Source organism: Trachemys scripta, chromosome 16 (assembly GCF_013100865.1).
Source record: "Trachemys scripta elegans isolate TJP31775 chromosome 16, CAS_Tse_1.0, whole genome shotgun sequence".
NCBI lineage: Eukaryota > Metazoa > Chordata > Testudines > Emydidae > Trachemys > Trachemys scripta.
The window spans coordinates 15,501,951-15,523,959 of NC_048313.1; the positions used below are offsets into that span (position 1 = coordinate 15,501,951).

Genomic DNA, 22,009 nt, shown 5'->3' on the forward strand with positions numbered 1-22,009 from the left:
GCCTGGCATCTCCGTAGGCATTACAACAGGGGCGACTGATGGCCGTATGGCTCAGTCCGAGGAGGACGGATTGTGGGTAAGGGACAGCTGGGAAGAGAACAGGGGTGTGTGTGCGAGAGCTGTCAGTGGGCACAGAGGCTGGCACTGAGAGGGGAGGAGGTCAGCAGGGGAAAGGGAACTAGGTGGCTGCGAATTTCCGGCCTCCCCTGGACCGAGGCCAGCCGAGGAGGAGAGGGCGGAAGCGGGTGAGAGTGGAGGGCTGAGGAAGGCGGTGGGGCATGGGATGGCAGTGACAGCTCTGTGGAGGAGGAGAACGTGGAGCTGACTGGAAGTGGCAGGGGAAGCAGACCCCTTCCCCCCCCACCCCCGGCCCACTTCTCTGAGGATGAGTAAGGCGGGCAAGGGGTGCGGCTCCTTTTCATCTCCGTTATTGCTCAGCACTTCTCTAGCGCCAAAACCATGACTCTTCCGCTGCGTGCCCTGCCCCGCCGGTCCCAAAGCCCACTGCGCTCTTGCCTGCTGATCCCTGCGTGTGGGGGAGTTCGGTCTCCTGAAAGCCCCTCTGCTGCTGTGCCAAAGAAACGCCCGGGTGACCTGGCCCTCCTGCTATTTCTGAAGCCAGAGCGAGTGAGGTCAGAGCTGTCTGCCTCTGGGAAGGTGGGATCCAGAGTTTTGGGATGGTCTGCGCGTTGGCTTCTTGCTCTAATGCCTCTCAAGACGCCGGTCGCTAAATCCGCATTGGAGCACAAGTGGGGAATTAAAGCAAGGCAGGAATCGGAATGATGAGATTTGAAAGTCTGAGATCTCTGGGGGACACCCCCCCCCCCTTGCTGGGGGAGCTGGTCCCAGGCCTTGTGCCATCCTGTCTGTGCAGCGGGTGATGCCCTGTGCTAGCCTGGACTGCAGCCGTCTCTGGGGTTGAAAGGTGGCCCGGGCCCCCTCGTGGGACGCTAACCCCTCGTGTCTCTTCTCTCCCCAGATGAAGACGTGTGCGTATTTAAGTGTTCTGTGTCCAGGGAGACGGAATGCAGCCGCGTCGGCAAACAGTCCTTCATCATCACCCTGGGGTGTAATAGTGTCCTTATGCAGTTCGCAACGCCGACCGGTATGTCCCCTCGTCCGTCCTGCGGGCTAGTGGGCTGGGGGCTTCGCACCCCTGGGCTGGCCCCAGTTATACCCGGAGGAGACGCTCCAGCTAGCCCATCAGTCACTCTTCCACCGCATGGTGATTCGCCAGACTCCTGGCTCTGGGCCCTTCCCTTTGGCCATCAGTAATCGAGATCCCGCCCCCGGGGCTTGGCCAACCCTGGAGCACCCGCTGCAAGGACAAATCCAGCCCCTATGGTGCTAGGCTAGCGGGGGTTGGGGTGAGGTTCTCTTCCCCCTTCTCAATGGTATCTCGGCTGCCCTGTGAGTCGCCCCATTACCAGACCTGGTGGCCTAGCCTCAGACCCTGCAAGGAACTGCCCCTCCTTGTACAACAGCGACCCCAGCTGGCCGCCGTGTGGAACAGCACGGAATAGAAATCAGGGGCCTAGGGGGGAAAGGGTGAGTCCTAGCTGCCTCTCCGTAGCCTAGTTCCTGTGCCCGGATCCCTTCCTTAGTGAATCGAGTCCTTCCCCCTCCCCGGCTTTTCACTGGCCTCAGGTCCACCAGCAGAGCCCCGTGTACCCTGCTGGGGTCCCTGTTAACCCCTTGGGTGCTGAGCTCTTCTCCCATCCGTCCCCCCAATCCAGCCAGCCCCAGTGCTGCTACTTTACAGGCACCTTCCCCTGAAATGGCTGGACTGTCTGGAGTCCTGGCCCCTCCCCACAGGCCGTGTGCGCCAGTCGTGCCTGCTCCCCTCCCCTGGATTCATCCCTGCCCAGGAATGTGAGCAGCGGCTGGCGCTGGCTGGAGCCAGCCAGGTGCTTTGCAGACTTTCCCCACTGTTGTTCTGCAGCTGCGGCAGCGCCCCCTGCTGTTCCCGTCCTGACCCCAGCACCTCCAGCTCTGAGCTGCTGCTGCTCCTCGCCTCCTAGCGATGCTCCTGCCCCTTCTATGAGCCGCCCTCTCCTCTCCTCTCCCCCCCCGGCCAGTCCTGTTGCCTGCCCAGGGCAGTGTCTTGGTGGGAGGGCGTGTTCAGCAGCTTGGGCCCAGTGGCTTGGTGTTAGTCTGCCCAAGAGGCCCTGGGTGCAGCTGCTGACCGAGCCCTGCGTCTCGCCCCTCGGCAGGATTCTTGGAAACATTCCCAGCTCATCCTCCGGGGCCATCGGCTGCGTCTCCACCTCCTGCTAACCTACCCTTGCCCCGTCCGTCCCTGGCGTCTGTCCAAGGCCTCCCGGACTCCCCATTTCAGGGCATAAAACCCAGCCGAGCTTTCCTCCTTTCCCAGCTGCCGTCGGTCCCAGAGAGACCCTCTAACTACAGCTCACACAAGTCTCTGGGTAACGAGAAACGGGGTAAAAATAGCTGTGACATCATGGTAGTGACCCTACTAAGGCCACCAATCAGGAAGAGGGGGAATGAGGCATTTCTAGAACCAATACCAGAAATATCCAGAAGCCAGGACCTGGGAGTAACGGGACTTGACTGCCCCGGACACCTGTTGGAAAAGTAATACAGCAAAACAAAACCTTTCCACTAAGTTCTTGGGCTGTGTTGGGGACACCGGTCTGTTTCAGAAAGTGGAGGCGGTAAGGCGGGGCTCAGCCATTTCAGGCCTGATTCTGACCAGCTGGGAGGAATTGGTAGCAAATGCGAAGTGGAAGGCAGCAGGGGTGAAAGGGATCACGAAATGACGGGAGGACGAGAGATTTCAAAGACTTTAACACACTCCGAGAACTGGTAGGTGCGGTCCCCAGGGAAGAAAATTGAAGGGAAAAGTTGTTCAGGAGAGCTGGCTGTTTCTCAAGGAGATGCAGCCCAGCCCGAAGCGAAGGAAAGACAGGAAGAATTGGAGGAGCCATATTGGCCTCTTGTTAGAGCTCTGTAGTGACCTGGGAATCCAAAAAGAATTCCCCAGGAAGTGGAAACGTGGCCGACTTGCTAAGGAGACGGACAAACAAATAGCACCAGCACTAGGGGTGACATCCGAGGCCCTGACACACAACGAGTTCCTCCTGGCAAGGGCAGAGAGGCTCTTTAAATACCTCAGGAGCAAGAGAGACACGGGGGAGAGCAGGGCCTGTACTTAGCGGGGTGGAGAGCTAATGACTGATGACTTCAAGAAGGCTGAGGGGTTTAATGCCGGGTTTGCTTCAGACTTGACCCAAAAGGTTAATGGCGACCAGCACCATTAATGTTAACAAGGAGGAAGGAATGCAGGCCACAGGAGGGAAGGAACAGGTTCAAGACTTCCATCGGCTAGCTGCGTGCGTGGCTGGGCCTGACCAGATTCAGCTGAGGTACCCAAGAAGCTGGCTGAAGGAATCCTGGAACTGGTAGCAATTATTTTTGAGACTTCTGGGGGGCAGGTGAGGTCCCGAAGGACTAGAGAAGTGCAAATATCGTACAATGGGACCTGGGAACTATAGACCTGTCGGCCTGACTCCAAGAGCTGGAAAGATACTGGACCAAATGATTAAACAGTCAGTCTGCTGGCACCCGGAGAAGAGCGGGGGTAGAAGGAATAGCCAGCACGGCTTTGTCAAGGACAAACCTGCCAAACCGCCCCCATTTCCTCCTTCGACAGGGCTCCTGGCCCGGGCGGGGGAGCAGTAGGCGTGAGAGATCTTGCTGTTAGTCAGGTTTTTGACATGGTCCCATGTGACGTTCTCAGACGCAAGCTAGGTGGAATGACTGTCAGGTGGGTGCACAACTGGCTGACAGAGGGAACGCTGTCAAACTGGGCGGGGTCCCTCTGGGGTCAGTCACTATTTTCATTAATGACTTGGATAACGGAGTGGAGAGTGGGCTTATAAAATGTGCAAATGACACCAAGCTGGGGGGGCGGGGTTGGAAGCACTTTGGAAGCAGGATTAGAATTCAAAACAACCTCAGCAAATTAGAGAATTCATCTGAAATCAACGAGATGAAATTCAATCAAGTACTACGCTTCGGACGGAAAAATCCAACGCCCAAGTACACAATTAGCTAAGCGGTAATATTGCTGAAAAGGGGCTGGGAGTTACAGAGGATCCCCAATTGAATGAGTGATGTAGTTGCCAAAAAGGCTAATATTCTGCCGTGTATTAACAGGAGGGTTGGATGTCAGTCATGAGACATCGATGTCCCACTCTAGTGGTGGAGTCCTGTGTCCACTTATGGGCACTGCACGTTAGGAAAGATGTGGACAAACTGGCGAGTCCAGATGTGAGAACATAACATAAGAACGGCCAGACTGGGGCAGACCAAAGGTCCATCTAGCCCAGTGTCCTGTCTTCCGACAGTGGCCAATGCCAGGTGCCCCAGAGGGAATGAACAGAACAGGGAATCATCAAGTGATCCATCCCCTGTGCTAAGCAACCAGAATGATCAGAGGTGTAGAAAACCTGAGTTATGGGGAACGGTTACAACCCCCCTGGGCATGTTTAGTCTGGAGAAAAGACTGTGGGGGGAGGGAAGACTGGGAAACAGTCTTCAAATATAGTCTGGAGAAGACGGGGTCAGTTGTTCTCCATGGCCACTGGAGGTAGGAGAAGAAATCAGCTGAGTTCGTAGTTTGGCTCGACATGAGGGAAAACTTTCTAAGGCAAAGGACAGTTGAGCTCTGGAACAGCGTCCAAGGGCGGCTGGGGATCCCCATCGCTGGAGGGTTTTAAGGACAGGTCGGACAAACCCCTGTTGACTTGGTCCGGGGGCGGGGCCAGGCAACCTCTCAAGGTCCCTCCCAGGCCCACGTTTCTATGATGCTGCCCCCATGGTCTCCTTTTCTCCCTAGGGGTCGCTGGCTCCTGTGAGCCCAGCCTCAGGGCAGCCCTTGGGCTTCCCTGCACGTGGCTCTCTGCAGCCAGATTTCCCCTTTGTTCCACTGACCCTCCCCTCCCATTCAGCTTTCATTTCTTGTCCTTTCCCCCCATGAGGACCCACTGGGGTTGTCCTCAGCCCCGCTGGCCAGAGGGGGGCACTGTTCATCGGGGAGGCGCTTCCCCCCCCACTGGGTCTCTGCCAGCAATGACCCCTCTAAAGCCCCAGCGCTTGGTTCTGCTTTCAGATTTCTGTTCCTTTTATAATATCCTGAAAAACTGCCGGGGTCACAACACAGAGCGGTCGGTGTTCAGCGAGCGGACGGAGGAGTCTTCTGCAGTGCAGTACTTCCAGGTAGGAGGGCCCGCTGCTGCCCCGTCTCCTAGGAGCTGCATGTGTCGAGCTGCAGCCGGCCCTGCCCGGGGAGGCCCCCGCCCGCAGGAAGGGCTGTGCGGTACCCTCACAGGCCATGCTCCGGGGCAGACCTGAGGAGGGCAGCATTGAATTGGCCCAGGATTCGTTAATGACAAATGGGAGGGAGGGTGGCCACCCCAGCGCCCCCGCCTCCTTCGGGACAGTAACCGGCGTGGGGAGGAGCTCCGTTTTAGCCCCACTGCCTGCGGGTTAGCGCCCCCTAGAGTGATGCTTGATTGTTGGGCTCAATATTGTCCGTGACGGACGTGTGCCCAGCGCTGCTTTCTGCAGTGCCCTGGGTTTTCCTCGGAGATGATCTATCCCAGGACCAACTGGCCTGCCCTGCCAAGAGCCCAGCCTGAGATGGTCTGGCCCCCGAGAGGAAAGCCCCCCTGCCCCTCTCCTGAGCAGTCACCCGGCTGCTCTGGCAGTGTGCCGGCTTTGTTTTGGGAAATTCCATCCTCCCCCCGGGCGAGACCCACTTCCCTTTCTGGGGCGTCAACGAACACTCTCATGTCTCCTTTAGTTCTACGGCTACCTGTCCCAGCAACAGAACATGATGCAGGACTACGTCCGGACGGGCACGTACCAGCGGGCCATCCTGCAGAACCACAGCGACTTCAAAGACAAGGTGAGGAGGAGGAGAAATCCCGCTACCCCTCTGTCAGACTCCAGAGGAGGGCGTGGCCGGCAACGTTGGGATCTCCTCCCTTGGGCAGTTCTCCCTTCGGACCACAGGGCAGTTCCCCCACCTCGGGTGTAGGTCAGGGATGTATTTGGTGAAGCGTGGGTGTGTCTTCACCCAGCCTCTGAGATGCTGTCGCCTCCCCTGCTAGGATCCCTGTAGCCTTTCTGCACTGGGTTTGGGATCAAGCCAGCAGCACGTGTTCGACCGGCCGTGTCCCGTAAGCCCTTGGATCTGTGCTGTCCGGGGTCAGATAGTCGTGCCCGCTACCAGGTGGGTGTTTGCAGTAAGGTAACATGCTGCCAGTGGCCCCGGTGCTCCATGCGCTCTCGGCTCGTGTCTGCTGATAACCACAGAGCGCAGCAGCAGTGTGTTAATTTAAACCCTGCGTCACTTCCCGCAGGAGCTACTTGCCAACACGTACAAAGGGAACGAGTGCGACGCGCTGGCTGCGTCGGGCTGCTGAGCTGGGCTTTCTGCTGTCTTGGCCAGGCCCGAAGCATCACTAGGTCTAGTCTGACCTCCTTTGTAACAGGGAATTGCTCCCCATTCCCCTGCACTGAGCGCAGTCCCTGGGGTCTGATTAAAGCATCTCGTTCCGAAAGGCTCCTGGTTAGCAGATCTCGAGAGTGGAAAAGCCCCTGTTCGCTGGCAGTTTGTTCCCCTGGTTAATTGCCCCTCGCTGTTAAAGCCAGAAACGAGGCCCCACTTTTAACTCCCAGCCGTCTGGTTCTTGTTCTGCCTTTCTCCGCTACGTTAACGAGCCCTCAAGCACCCCACGGTTTTGCCCCGGGAAGGTCGTAGATGCTGCAAGAGGGGACCCGATTAATCTTCCATGAGCCAAAAAGATTGAGCTGCTTCAGTCTCTCACCCAAAGGTGTTTTTCTAGCCTCTGACTCATATTTGTGGCTCTTTTCTGCACTCTCCCCAGGTTTTCAACCTCTTTTTTTAGAACTGGCCGCAGCGTTGGGCTCCCAGTGGCGCCTAGAGGTGAAATCTCTTCCCTGCTCCCCTGTTTTCTATACCAAGGGTCACCCCAGCCCTTCTCGCCATACGGGGCACTGGCAGTTCCCTTTGGGTTTCTTGTCCGCCATGACACCTACATCCTTTCAGAGTCGCTGCTCTCCAGTCCCCGGTCGTAGGGCTGGCCACCAGCCCTCCTCCCTAGAGGGACAACTTGGCGTTTGCCTATGTTGAAACTCGTGTTTGAATGGGCCCAACGTGCCAAGCGCTGCAGGTCTGTTATATTTATTAACCAAACTTGTCATCTCATCAAAACCTGCAGTCAGGTTTGTGTGATGTGACCTATTTTTCTGTGTTGACTGGCATTAATTAGATTCCTCTCCTTTAATTCTTTGAATCCCTTATCAGCTTTTTTACTATTTTGCCTGGGATTGACGTCCGGTTAGCTAGGTCATGCTGCTTGTCCTTTTTGAATATGGCTACAAATCCAGCACTTTTCCAAGCTTTGGGAATTTCCTTGATATTCCAGGATTTATTAAAAATTAACAGAGATCAGGCCAGAGGTCTCCTCCTTGGCCAACTATTTTAAGACTCTTGGGTGCAAGTTATCCGGGCCTGCTAATTTAAAAACGTTTCTACCTAGTGAATGCCGTTTCACATCTTCCTTCTTCACAAATGGACTGGAAAGTCTGAGTACATCATGCTGCTTCGTTCCAAATACAGGACAGAAATAATTATCGGACGCTTCACCTTTTCTGCATCATTCATAATTTGCCCGTCGCCGTCTGGCGATGGGCCTGTACCATTGGCCGGGGTTGGGTTTTTTTGGTTATGTGGTGAGTGTAGCAGGAACCAAAGTCATCAGAGGTGGGTCTGGTCCCAGAGATGGTGATGGCGTTTCTCATCACACTGCACCTTCCATCCAAGGGTCCCGAGGCTTCCTGGCGGTAACGCCGCCCTCGGGAGATGGGGAGTCTGTTATAGAGCAAAGTAAGGCATGAAAATGGGAAACGACTTTCCACGAGGCTGCGGCAGATCAGGACTCAAACCCAGGAGCCCTGACTCCCCATCCGCTAGAGGGGACCCTAGTGCTGGTTAGCGGCTGGGATGGCGAGAGGAGGAAAGCAAGACAAGGCAGTAAAAATGCAGCCCAGGTTCTCCGTGACTGCTTTTGGGGGGGTCCTAGTGGTGCTTTAACTTCCAGGTGCCCTGGGAGGGGTGGGAAAGTCTGAGGGCTGCATCTGCCGGGACAGTTGTCTTCTGAAACAAGAACCCCCCCAGGCCCATGGGTCCCGTGGTGATGGGTACCCAGAGAGCTGGCTCCGTTCGGGCTCCTAGCCCCTCCTGGCTGGCTGGGGTACGGAGCCGTCGGCCACGCTCTGGAGGGCGAGGGAGGGAAGGCAGGCGGCTTCGCAGGGTGGGCAATGACAAGGCTTCAGGAGCCTCCTGCCTCTGGAGTGGACTGCCATGGGAGCTCCGTTGCCCGAGTCACCTGCAGCTAGACGAGACAGCGCCCTAGGAAAGGTTCTGCTGGGAGTTGGGCCTCTGGCCGCAGGGCTAGCGGGGCCTGCTCTCGGTGGGGCACTGGTTGCCTGCACCCAGAACGTCCCAAAGCAGCAGCTGATCCAGCGCCATGTGTTTAGCCTGCGTGGTCCGATGCCTTCCGACCCTGCAGGGGAAGGGCCGGGACCGGCAGCATCGGGCTGAGCCGTGCGGACGTGGCTCCCGCCAAGGGCTGTGCCAGGGATCGCGGTGCGGCGGCGCTGGGTACGGGAGGGATTTCGAACGCTGGCACAAGCAGGCGCCTGGTTCTCTCCAGCAATGACCTCAGCCAGGCCTTGGGAGCGCCCGTCCGCCCCCGCCCCCCTCAAGAGAGGGGAGTTCAGGGTCTGACCCGCACAGGCCTGGGGCTCTCGGCCGAGTCTCCCCTTCCTGTGACGGGGGCATGGAGCTAGTGGGCCCCGCCCTTCTCCCAGCCAAGAGCCGTTGGAGGGCAGGTCACCAGGGGCTGATCCGTGCTGTGGCCGTCTAGACTGAAGAATACAGCAATGGCTCCCTAGTCTCCGCTCTTGGCTTGCTTCCTGGGTGCCGGGAGACGCTCTGTTCCTAGCAGCCGCTTCCCTAATGGACCCACGCGATCTGGGCAGCAGACTGCCTGTCTGACGGGTATTGGCATTGATGGCCACACCCACTTCATGCCATCTTGGTCTATGCGTGTGACCATCCCAATTCCCGCCATCCATCACACGGAGACAGTGGCCTAGTGGACAGGGCAGCGAGTGGGACTCTGGAGACCTGGATTCTGTTCCCAGCTCTGCCACTGACCAGCTGAGTGGCCTTGGGCAGGTCTTCCACGCTCGGTGCCTCGGTTTCCCCTCCTAGCTTTTGGCTATTTAGCCTGTAGATCTTTGGGCCGGGACGGTCTCTCGTGCGGTCTGTGCAGCGCCTGGCGAAGGGGCGCCCGGTTTTGGTCGGGATCTCTAGGTGCTACTGTAATACACGTAATTAATAATTGAGATGGTTAAGACTAACCAATTAGGCCACCCTGTCAGCCAGGGACCAGGGCGAGCCAGCTGGCTTTGTTCCTGGAGGGTCTAATTAGGACTTGCGCAGCCGGGGAGCCGCGTGGAACTAGCGTCTGCGCTTGTGCGGATTTCACTCCTGAGATTTGCAAGGGAGCCGTTGGTATCGAACGCTGTTTCTCTCGATGGTTTGGTGCAAGGGCTGGTCTGCAGTGAAGTGTCCAGCTAACACACCTGTGTTGGACTCGCTGGTCCCAGGGTGAACAGAGGATGGCGGATGCTCCTCCTGCGTTGTCCCTTCATGTGCCTGGTCCTGTGGCGGGACTGCTCGGCCCGTCTGCCGGGAAGCTTTGCCTCCGAGGAAAGGGAAGTGCGGCAGTTCTGGGCTAGTAGCCGCTGGTGTAGAGTCCCTCCCATCCCCAGGAGGCCGTCCTCTGTGGGTGCGACCCGAGGGATGCCAGGCTCTGTCGACTCCGGGGCCCGAGAGGTGCTAGGCCTCAGTCCTGAGTTAGTCAGCGCTTTCGCCTTCCACAGCTCCTGCCACCCTCAAACCAGTCGCTGAGACTTCGCTGAGCCGCACCCCCTGGTGGGGCCCGTTTCACAGAGGGAGAAAGCGTGGTGGGATTGAGGTGCCTTCTCAGGTCGCAGCCAGTGGCATATCTGGGAATCCTAACCTGCTAGATCCCAGTGCCAGGGATAGAACCCAGGAGTCCTGGCTCCCAGCCTCCCCGTCCTAATCCACTAGATCCCATTCCCCTCCCAGTGCCGGGGATGGAACCCAGGAGTCCTGACTCCCAGTCCCTTTTTTTAACCCTCTCAGCTGTGCTTGCTTTCAACTTGGTATTTGTCCACTGCTTTCAGCTACTCTGGGAGAGCTCCGTGTTGCTGCTGTTTGATCCAATAGGGTTAATTGAGAGTAAACATTTTTTTCCTTTTTATTGGGTGGGATTTTCTCCAGAGCTCGCAGGAGGTAACAGTGACTCTGCCAAGGCAGGGGACCTTGTTCTGTAAATCCCCTGACAATTCAATATCTGGGTGAATCCTTTTTGCCCCATTTAAAAAAAAAAAAAAAAGTTAGACGCTTGGAGCAATTTTCCCCCCCCCCCGCAAGGAAAGCTGTTCCTCCCAAACCCACGCGAGAGGCAGGCCAAGCTCTGAAAGCCATGTCTTTCTACCAGGAACGGCTGTTTTGAAAATCTGCCTTTGTGGATAAGCTTTTTAATTTCAGTAGCTTCTTATCAGAAGCCGGCACAAAGATCTGCGTGCGTGTAAGAGCGACTGATGCAGACGGGCGGCTCTATCTTCCGCCACCGTGGTGCTAATTAAACAATACGCGCTTTGTGCCCTGCGAAATCCCTGCAGCCTCGGTTCTCTTGTATTTGTGAGTTAATGTCTATAAAAGGAGCCGAGTTAAAATTCACCCAATTGGGGCTCAGGCCGTACGAACCCCGAGACCGCCCTGAACGATGGACAATCTCTGACTCTTAGGAGATGCTGAAATGCAGCTCCCTCTGGGGTGGAGCTTAGCTGCCAGTGCAGTGCCCAGGGGAGATTTCCCCCAAAGACATGGGGACCAAACCCCAACCGTTGTAAAAGGGCTGTGGGATCATTTTGGTCCCTGCCTGTGAGAGCTTGGTTTGAGATCTCGGGTAGGTGGTGGGATCTGTGGCGAGTTCAGAGGTTTCAAAGCGGGGCGGGACTTAGCTCTGCTTTCTCCAACTCAAGCAAATATTTGGGCGCACTCCTTTCCGAGGGGCGGCTCGTTTTTAATCCTCCCATCTTGGTGGAGGGCCCTGAAACGGGAATTCTTCCATCCTGAGCTGCAGTTTCAGCCTGGTCTCTGGCACGTGCAAGCCGCCGGGCGAGCGAGACACGCCGTTCCCCGCGGCGCAAGCATCCGAACCGAAGGGGCTGAACCAGCCCCCTGGGTTAGGCGGTAGATTGAGGGCTGGGGGCGGTTATCGGCAGCTGCTTCCGCTCACTCTCTCCCTCCTCTCTCCCCAGATCGTTCTAGACGTCGGCTGCGGCTCCGGCATCCTCTCGTTCTTCGCCGCACAGGCTGGGGCAAGAAAAATCTATGCAGTGGAAGCCAGCACGATGGCGCAGCACGCGGAGGTCAGTACTGCTCTCCGCCACGCAGGGCCGGCTCCTACGCGAAAGCGTTTTGGGGAGTTCTCCTCAGCCCAGGGCAGCAGGGCACTGGGGGCGGGAAGATCAGCCTCCAGGTGGAAGAATCACATGGTTGCGAGGGTGGGGGCAGGCTTGGCCAGGCCAGCCCAGGCGTTGACGGGATTTCAAGCCAGGTAAGCCTCCAAGCTTCCTCGTGAGGCTCCCTGGGAGATGGGAACGCCATTTCTGAGCGGTGGCCGAGCCAGCGAACGGGACGCCGAGGAAAAGCCGCCGTGGATCGCCGCGTCCCGAGGACGTGCCCCGGGAGCTCAGCATTGCTGCCAGTCCAGTGAGATCAGCGTCCTGGCACTAACCTCAGGAAGCCGGACCGGCATCGGCCCAGGCATCTAGTGAGGTGCTGCTTAGAACGGCGAAGACTTCGTTTGACGGTGTCTAACCGACGTGCAGACGCACCAGGCTTCTCTCTGTGCTGCAGTGCCCGCGCCAAACAGACGGACACAACATTATACTTGGGCTTCAACAGGAGCTAAGGCCCGGCGGGGAGCTGTGGAGTGACATGGTGGTGCACTCACTCGCTAGTCTCATCTAGAGAGAGCCCCCCTCTGCCAGCTGGGTCCTATCCTCTTTATAGGTGGGGAAACTGAGGCACAGAGAGGGGATGTGATTTGTGCTATGTTGGTGGCGGAACCAGAAATAGAACTCAGGCACCCTGTGCTCGAACCATGAGACATGCAGGACTCTGGAGCGAGATTTTTTTTTTTTGCGGGAAATAAGGAGAGAAGCTGAAATAGTCTGAAAAGCGAAGTTTGGAGCCAGTTGATGAAACTGGGCCAGCACCAGGCTCAGTTTGTTTATCCAGAGTGTGATTGTCAGGACTCGGACAGCTCACGAGAGCGGCATTCCCAGGTTTGGCAGGGTCTGGGGAAGATGGAGTGAGATCAGAGCATCCCTAAGTCCTGCGGGTTTCTGGCGATCTCGTCTGGGCCCTGGCCGCTAAACCTGATGAATTAATAAAATAAAATTTAAAAAAAAAAAAAAGGAGGGGGGGCGGGGGGGGGGGGGAAAATGGCGCCGTTGTTTGCAGGCAGAACTGGTGCTAGCGGGGTCCAGTGCGACGGCAGCTGGGAGGAGCCAAATTCATGCAGCTGGTGGAAGCTGGAAGGATGTTCTTCAGATGATGGCACCAGGGTAAGGTCGTGGCAGAAGGAGGCTGTGGTGATATGTGACCAGGACAGGGCTGAACGACAGGGTAGCCCTGCTTTTCCGGTCTCCTGAAGTCTCCAGACTGGCTGTCTGGCGGGAAGAGAAGTGTTTGTCCAACACGATCCAGTGAGTCAATCCCGGGGTAGCTGGAGGAAATTCTCTGGCCTGTGCAGGAGCTCAGGCTGTGGGATCTCGTGGTCCCGTCTAGCGGTCAGATCTGGGGACGGGAACTAGCAAACGGTCAGAACGCTGGAGGTGGGGTCAGGAAATGGCAGCTTCCTTGGAAGCACGCACCTCTGCGGAAGACAGGGAGTGACTGACGACCCCGCTGTTGCTGTGGGGTAGCTGCTGCTATCTGCCTACTTGGTTGCAAGTTGGCAAGTGTGTAGAAATGCTGGATAGCTTTGGCATTCTCGTATCTCCCGGCTGCTGTGGTCCTGCCCGCGGGACCTCAAGATGCTGCTGGTTAGTTATCTCTGAAAGCAAAGACCCGAGGGGCAAGCTCCGGAACCGGTGTTTGTTTTCTTCAGGGAGCTATTGTCCTGGAGTCTGGATCCCTTTTGTTAACCGGTCACTCCGCTGACAAACTATCGCAGACCCACATAAAGCTGGGATTACCAGGGGCTCTGTGCGGAGGGGCGCTCGTTCCACCCGGAAGTGTTAGCACAGCTGTACGGCTGCTTGGCCTCGGAGGCAGGAGCCGAGTCGGGGCGTGTGAGGGGAATCTGAGAGAAGACCAAAAAGGAAAGAAACTGTCTGATATATTGGCCCAGAGAACCTGAGGGGTCTCCTTGAAAGGATCCTCCTGGATGGCTCACCAGGTATTCTAGCACGTCGCGTCAGAGCTGGGATTACTCGCGCTTCAGGCTGGCAAGGGAGGGGAGCCGAGAGCCGGAGGCCAAAGACCATCCAGCCAGAAGTTGCTCATTTCATAGCCTCTTTCCGGTTCCATGCGCTCCGGTCTGTTACTGTGTATTTGCAGCTTGGCCCATTCTTCCTTGGCAGATCGCCTTTCCTCCCAGAAATGTTCTCCCCCGGTCAGTGACCAGAAGCCCCCATCCATTTTGTATCATTCCCTCTCCCAGTAAGGATCACAACCCGAATTCCCAGCACAGTACAGACTGAGCTTTGACTGGTGTGCTCTCGACGCAGGTCACGTCGTCCTCTCCTGCCTCGGTTTACCCATCTACGTGATGCGGGTGTCGGGAGGCGCGACCAGTTAACCAAGTGGTTGGAAGATGCCCAGTGCTGGATACGGGGAGGAAGGGGGGGTGAAAGCACTGAATCTGTGGGCGGAACCATAACCCTGTCTTCAGAAGATCCCCTGCTCTTAAAGGCTCTGAGACAAATTCATCCCTGGTGTCACTGACATCACTCCAGTTGCACCAGGAAGGACTTTGGCCCAGTCTCGCTCAGCTGGATGAAACTGACTTTGCCCCCCTCTCGCAGTCGTTCAGTTACACGAGACCATTTTTGCCCGGATGTGTTTTTAGCACAATTTGTGATAGTCCCAGCAAACCCCATTGCTTGTTCCTGGGCTGGCGTCAGCTGCAGATGCCCACGGACCATTCGGGATCATGGGGCTGGCTTAGACCCGGGAAGTGGGGGCCGCCTCTTTTCCTTTCTGACTCCTCCTTCTCCTCACCCAGGTTTTAGTGAAAAGCAACAACCTCACGGACCGGATCGTGGTCATCCCCGGCAAGGTGGAGGAAATCTCGCTTCCCGAACAGGTGGACATAATTATCTCGGAGCCAATGGGATATATGCTCTTCAACGAACGCATGCTAGAAAGCTACCTGCATGCCAAGAAGTACTTAAAGCCCAGTGGTAAGTGATCGGTGCTGACCGAAACACCCCGTTGCGCGATGTTCCTTTCCCCACAGACATGGGGGGGGAGGTGTATTCAGGGGCAGGTGAAATCCAACCACTGTCTCCATGTTTCAATGTGGGTAGTGGGGATGGTAGGGCAGATAACCAGCTCTTGGTGCTCTGGGATTTCCATTGCTGGGGGAATATCGGCTGTGGAGCCCGAGCGACCAGGGTCTGTGGGGCAGAGCGTTACACCCGAATCGGGTCGCCTGTGCTTGGGGCCGGCGAGGACGCGGGAGTTGGGTTTCGTTGGCTGTCTGGCTTTCTCGCTATGGTCCACGTTGGGAAACGCTGCCCGCTGGCGCGCCGGTGGGAGCTGCGTCTGCAGGCTCTGGTGTCTTACGCTGGGACAGAGACCGGCGGCGTCCTCGCGGGGGTGAGGGATTCATGCGTCACACTTAACGTGTTTAGTGACGGGGGGTGGTTCTCGGGTCCTGGCTCCACCCATAGGTGTCTAATGCATCGAGTGACATGGTTTCCTTGCCCTGGCGGTGTGAGGATAGCCACTCGGTGAGCCCTCAGCGGCCCAGGGTCTCCAAATACAGCCTGCAGGGCCCCACACGCAGCTGCTCCAGAGAGAGCCGTGTGGCTCTAGAGCATTGCATGCTGGGACGGCTAGCCAGGCAGCTCCTCTGTTATGGAGATCAGGTCCGGGTTCCCAGGCAATACGGCCGCTCTGCTAGGCTGGTGCCCCTGGGTATGTACCAGGCCCCTCCAGCAGGGAACCCTGGCTCGGGGCCTGATTCCAGGACAAATGCTGCCTGGTGGGGTGGAGCGGAGAGCACCCTGCATGGCATGGTGGTGGGCTCCACCTGCTGGTAGGCTGGGGAATGATGGGCGATCCAGGCGGGTGCATGAGTCGTGGTTTTGACCCCTCCAGCCCAGGAGGTGCTCTGTGCCGCCGAGGGGCCTGAGCTGCCCCATCGGGCATTTAAGCAGCAAATCAGGCAGTCAGCTGCCCTCCTGGGCCTCGGGGCTGGTGCGAAGAGGGGCCCGATTTCATCTCGTGACCACCAGGCCCCTCCGGCTCTTCAAAACCAAGTTCACTTCAGCATCTGCTGCTGCAAAAATGTGACCGCAGGAGAGTGGCTGCAAGAGCTTCCGGGCTGGAGGCTGACTCGCGGCGCCCTCTCCTGGCGTGGGAGGGAAGCAAAGGGGCTGCCTGCTGTGAAAATGGGAAGGCCTGGGCTTGTCTGTGGGTAATGGGCTCCTCCCAGGGGGGTTGGGGCGGGGGCGCGGGGCAGTAGAGTGAGAAGCTGCTGCTATTGCCCCGGAAATGACTCTCCCCCCAGGCCTGGGGATGGCCGGGCTGCCCGAGCAGCGTGGGGATAGCTGGTTCCCTTTTAATGTGTTTGCAGCACTGTCTCTTTAAAAAAAAAAAAAAAAAAAAAAAAAAAAAATCCTCTTTTTAATATTCCCCCAAACGGATCGCTTGCCATCAGACCGGCTTAGCCAAAGCCGGCGTGTGCCGTGTCGCCGGGCTCCCGAGCGGAGAGGTGATTTGCAATGCAACGAATCTCGAAATGTAATTAAATTGTGTTCCAGGCAATTTCCCAGAGGAGCTGACACGACTCATCAGCCCTAATGTATTCCGCCCTCCCGAACAGGCCTGACCCCGTCCGTCCCTTTGGCCAAATTTGAGTCACTGCCTTCATCCAGAAGAAACGCTCCTAGAAAAACCCATAGCCGAGGGTGCATGTAGCTGCCTTGTTACCGGGGGAGGGCGGGACCAGATCAATTCTTAACTTCCTGGAGAAAAGGATCTGGAACGGTCTGTTGCTTCTGGTGACGAGAAAGCAGCATGTGTATGTTCTCGTTAGAGGTGTTGGTATTTAATTAAGCTTGGCAAATTAAACTGTTCCAATATGTTGCACAGAGGTGGGGGATGGACTTTTAGCACCTCTATTCCCACACTGTCTTGAAAACCCTGATGCTTAACTTCTCTGCCATCTGTCTGACAGAGCAGCGAGCTCTGTCCTGACCTCGCGCCGCTCAGACGAGCCTCCGGGACCGATTTGGGAGAGAGCAGATCTTACCACGCGCCCGCTTGAGGCCTGATCCTACAAACTCCTCTTAGCTTCAGGCTGAGCGTGGCCGCAGGCTTGGGCTCTGGCTCCGGCCGTAGGATCTCCCTGGCTTTGTCGGTTCAGAACGTTGATTTGCGGGTCTTGTGTTTCAAACACGTCGTATCCCCTAACCCGCCAGGACTTCAGCAATGCTTGCGAGTCGGAGCGCTGCCATTTATAAAGATGAGGGAGGGAGGGAGACATTACGCAGGTGAAGAGCTGTTTTAGGCTGAAATTTAAACGGGAAAAAATCATCCCCCAGTCTGGAAGGAAGACCAAAGAGGGTTGGGGGTGGGGGGGGGGAGGGGAGTCTTTGGCATTTAACATGCGGGCAAACTAGTAACATCAACCACGTCGATATTTCTGTTCTCGCTGGAGTCATCTGCCAACAGCCGTTCTTGGTCGCTGCGTGTGTTCGCGGCAGCAGTGCCTGCCCTCCACGCTGCTTACCCCGGAGCACAAGCCTTCAGAGCTTTTCTGGATATGAATTAGTAGGGAAATGGACGGGCTGAGTGAATTCAGGGTGAGCGAACGGGGACTTTTAGTCCCTCCACTGAGTTGCTGTGGCTGAGCCAAAGATTAAAGGTGGAAATCGGAATCTGACCAGTTCGGCGCTGCCGGCGTCTCAGCCCGGGCTGCCGGCGGCGCGAGACCTGCCGGCCCCTTTGGAGCCACTTACCAGAGCCGCTCCGAATGGCAATGTTGCAACGTCTCCAAAGCGCAGACTTTCAGCCCTGCCCAGGATCGGGGCCCCCTGTGCCAGGTGCTGCACAGCTCAGCAGGAGGGAGGCACCGACAGGGGCAGGAGGCGAAGCTGGGCGTAGGAGGCAGGTCTCCTGAGCTCGTCTGGTGCCCTGCCCTGGGTCACGCCGGCTCTCCTGGCTACCAATGCGTCTGTAGTGGGGGTTGGGGGCATGGGGTGGGGTTTTGTAAGTCCAACTAGTCATAGTTCCCACTGGCCACGGGCGCCCGCTTTCCGCCTGCCCCTCCTCCCCGATACTGAGGAGATGGTGGGGTTTGGGGTGGGCGTCAGCCAGGAGGAAACAAACCAGCTGTTTGCCGGGAGGGAGGAAATGAACGACCGGGTCGGCTGTCGTTTTCTGGAGCGGGGCTCGGGTCGCTGGCCTGGAGCTGCGCTAGGTAATGGGGAGGTGAAGAGGTTTTAAAGTGGTGCGTAAAGTGAGGGGGAGGGAAGAGCTGCGCTACCAGTCTAGTCCTGCCCACGCCACGCTGGGGTGGAGCAGTGCTGCTCTCCGGCACGGTGAAATCTGGAGGGCGGGGCCCCCATCCGCCCGGGGATAAGCAGGGTCACCAGCTCTCGGGATTTAGAGCCCGGGTCGGGGGATATTTGGGGAATTTTCCTCAAGCCGCAGCTCCTGGAGCCACGTGGGTCGGAGACTGGTCTCTAAAGTCAATTTTGTGAGACTGGAGAAAGGCCTGGAAATGTGAACCTCCCACCCAGCTGTTCTCACCCGTTGGCAATTGTGAGTTCTCTGGGCGCTCAGGGTTGGCAGTTCTGCCGAGGTCCTGGGCTAGCTACGGATCCAACCCCGTTAGCTAACGAGTCAGAGGTGGCCTTAGACACTCCAGCCTTTAATCTTGAAACTTTAACCGCTAAAGCCACCGAGCTGTGCTCCGATCCCAAACTCTGCCGCCTGGCTTCGTACTGTCCAGCCTGTCCCCTGTCCTGGAGAACCATGGAAGGGACATTCTGGCATTAGCAGGGCTTCAGAGAACGTCAAAGGGCTTGATTAGGGGCCTCTGAAACTCTCCTGTGGGGAGAGCTTGCAAAGAGCGATGATTGACCTTAGAGAGGGGACAAATCTCTGGCGAACTGGGGAGAGAAGGGGGGATCGGGGGCTTCTCCCAATCTCATCAACCAAGGACTCGGTGAAACTGAAAACCAGCAAATTCAAAACCAGTCCGAGGCGATCCTATTCCACATATCATGTCCTTGCACTGTGGAACTCCCTGCCACTGGATGGCTTTGGGGCCAAGGACTTGGATGGATTCCAAGAGGTTTTGGTCTTTTCTGCAGCTCCTGAGAAGAGCCTGAGCCGTTGTTAATGGTAGAGTTCTGGAGCTGTAAAGCCGTCTGCTTTGGGGTGCAAGTGAGTCAAACTGTTGGAGAGTGGGAGGCCTTTGTGGGGGGCAGATTGTTCCACGTCTGCTACCGCAGGCCTTGCACCTTCCTCTCCAGCAGCTGGTGCGGCCTGCTGCCAGAGGCGGGATGGTGAGCGAGATGGGCCTCGGGACCGACTGGGCTTGGTGGAGCCATTGCGGGTGGGTGGTGAGAGCGATCGGGCTGGAGGAGACGGCGCGCTCTGGGGGCTGCCGGGGAAGGGGATAGAGACAGGGGAAGCAGCTTGGGCAGCGTCGACGGGCCCCACTGTCACAGATCGCGGTCGGCAGCTATGGCCCTATGGCAGAGAGCCCAGATTGCAAAGCCAGGTGGAGCCGTCTCACCCAATGGCCGGCTGCCGAAGTGTAACGCTCTGCCCCCTGCCCTCCTCTGCTGACATGCCGCAGACCGCGCTGTTTGACTGTTCCTCTGTGACCTCGTTTGGCCGAGGAGGCCGGTTTGTTAGCTGGGGGGACGGCTCTGTGCCCCCGTCGGTCTCCGTCCCGCCCAGCCGTAACCCTGGTGGGTTCCATGTGCTTTGAGACCTGAACGAGGCAGGTGAACGACTGGCTTAGCTCTGATCTCTGCTTTGGGCTGCCAAGGGGGTGTTGTGCCCCTGCCAACTCTGCAGCCCCCCCACAGTTCAGTACCTACCGAAATGTACCAGATCGGGTGGCATACAGGCCAGCTGCTGCCTGGGGCAGGGCTTGGCCAGAGAGCCGGGCTGATCCCAAATCAATCTTCACCTCTTTCCAAACACATGTTGCATTGGGCCTGTACCTTGGCTCTTTGCTGGGGAACGCCCTGGAAAGGGGCTGGGCGCGCTCTGACTTAGCCAGGGCTGGGCTGGGGGAAAAAACACCCTGGGAAATTTGGGGGGGGGGGGGGGGAATTTTTTTGGTTTTAGTTGAAAGTTTCTGTTGAAAACGTGAAAGTTCACTAGTTTTGCTGATAGTGAGCAGTGCCGTGCCTCATGGGAGATGTAGTCCAGCTGGGGATCCCCGCCCATAGAGGAGAATGAGGACACAAGGTGCAAACTACATCTCCCATAATGCATCATGGTCTCCCGGTCATGGGGAGGGAGGGAAGCCCTGGTGTATTGTGGGAGATGTAGTCCTGCCAGGGAGCCAAAGGGGACCCAAGGTGCTTTGGGATGTTTGCGCTAAAAGCCGACTCTTTTCCTGACACGTTGTGTAGCTGATGAAGCGGTTGGGAGGGAAAACTCCCATCCAGGGCCCGGATAGCCTGGCTCTGGTGTGTGGGGCAGCCTGTGCTTGAGGGGTAGGACGGGACTTGGCGTGACCCCCTCTGCTCCCCTTCCAGGTAACATGTTCCCCACGATCGGCGACGTGCACCTGGCCCCGTTCACAGACGAGCAGCTCTACATGGAGCAGTTTACAAAGGCCAATTTCTGGTGAGTCCTTTCCCTGGCGCGAGGCTGGTGCCCAGCAGCGGGTTCAAGGCATGGCGGGGGCTTTCACCGGGAGGAGAGAGCGCCCCCCGCAATGGGAATATTGTGGAGGGTGGATCTAGGTTTCTGCCCCTCTCCCCAGTATCTCTCAGAGGCGACCGTGTGCTGGAGCGGGTAGGACAGCCCGGTCCTGCCGTCCAGCCGCCACGGGTCCTGGCAGAGACACCCAGGCAGGGGCACGTGTCAACCACCAAGATGGGGTGGGGACAGCGTTTGGTGCTCAGGGGGGCACCAGCCACTAAGGAACTGCCGGGACTCCCCTTCCCAGCCTGGAGCTGGCGCACCGCCCCTCCCCCTCGTTCACAGGGTGTTTCCACCCCCGGTTTTAGCCCTGATGTAAGTGGCTCCATAGCCCAGGTGAGCGTGGACCCAAACCCCCTGCATGTAACGCGCTTGGGTCTCGGTCCAGTTCCCCAGGGATCAGGTCCCCAAAGCACTGTCCGTGTCGGTCCCGTTGTGGTCAGCCTTGGCCGAGGCGAAGGACTGAATGGCCCCTAGAGATAATCCCCTCCCACTGCGTCCCCGCCACGCCACGCCAGGGTGAGGCGGGTTTCGCTGGCTCTCCGGGGTAACACCCAGGGTACATGGCATACGCTGCTTTGATTTGGCGCCCGCCTGTCTCACAAGAAGATGCTGAGCTGTTGTCTGCTAGTACTGAGTCCCCCAGGGGGTTCCAAGCGACGCCCCGATCTCCTTGGCTTCCCCGGTCAGCCCCAGCTCTGCTCTGATCCGCCTCGTGTCTGCGCCGGAGCCCCAAAGGGACGTGCCTGTCAGACGCGGAGGCTTACGCTCTGCTTCTGGGCAGCTGTGCTCTTCCCGTGGGTTTCCACACTTCCTGAGCCGGGTGGGTGGAGATGGTCAGCGCAGGCAGGTTTCCATGGGTGTCTCCTCTTGCAGGTATCAGCCGTCCTTTCACGGTGTGGACTTGTCAGCACTTAGAGGCGCCGCGGTAGATGAGTATTTTAGACAGCCTGTTGTGGTGAGTTGTGGGAACCAGCCGCCTCCGCCCCGGCTCCTTCCTCTGGACCCAGATCGGGCTGTTTAAATGGGCTGGGAGGGAATGGCTGGGCTGCCGCTGGAGTGAGATGTTGGTAACTGGTCACCAGAGCACAGCAGCACTGCCTAGCTGCTTAGGGCAGGAAGGGAAGGCCGGGCTAGTGGGCAGAGCACTGGACTGGGGTGCGGGAACCCTGAGTTCTGGTCCCGGCTCTGCTGCTGGGTGACCTTGGGCAAGTCACGTCTCCTCCCGTGCCTCAGTTTCCCCATCCCTCAAATGGGGAGGATGATATTGACCTGCTTTGAGATGAAAGTCATTGGTGAGCCTCCAAGTAAGTAGTAATCAGATGCTTAATAGACTCCCAGGCTGTGCAGGGGCCTCCCGCGGGAGGATGCCGCTCTGGGGAAGCGTTCCTGCTCTGTCCCCCTCCCCCGGGGCAGCTCCTCCGCTCTCGCAGCACTTGTTAGCCCTGTGCCTGGCGGGGCGACGGGAGATCACACCCGGCACCTCTCATCTTGAAGCCTGAGTGTCTGCTGCACTCAGTCTGCAGCCCAGCCCAGCCTCCGCTCGAGGGGACAAAGCGCCCTGAGTGGGGCTGGGCTACGCCGTTCCTCCCCCGGCACAGCTGGGCAGCGGCAAAGGGGACGCGGCTCCAGCCACGGGCACGCTCGGGCCGGCTC

The 22,009-nt window shown here is 57.9% G+C and overlaps 1 protein-coding gene across 1 annotated transcript in view; it reads left to right on the forward strand.

The window, feature by feature from the left end:
- Window positions 1–979: 979 nt before the first annotated feature.
- Window positions 980–22,009, forward strand: part of CARM1 (coactivator associated arginine methyltransferase 1) — a gene marked incomplete at its 5' end in the record, with an annotated part of 28,743 nt that continues 7,713 nt past the window's right edge. The window contains 7 exon segments of the mRNA XM_034792286.1: window positions 980–1,105; window positions 5,135–5,241; window positions 5,828–5,932; window positions 11,476–11,586; window positions 14,454–14,631; window positions 20,185–20,275; window positions 21,230–21,311. Of these exon segments, the coding sequence (XP_034648177.1) occupies window positions 980–1,105; window positions 5,135–5,241; window positions 5,828–5,932; window positions 11,476–11,586; window positions 14,454–14,631; window positions 20,185–20,275; window positions 21,230–21,311 (800 nt within the window).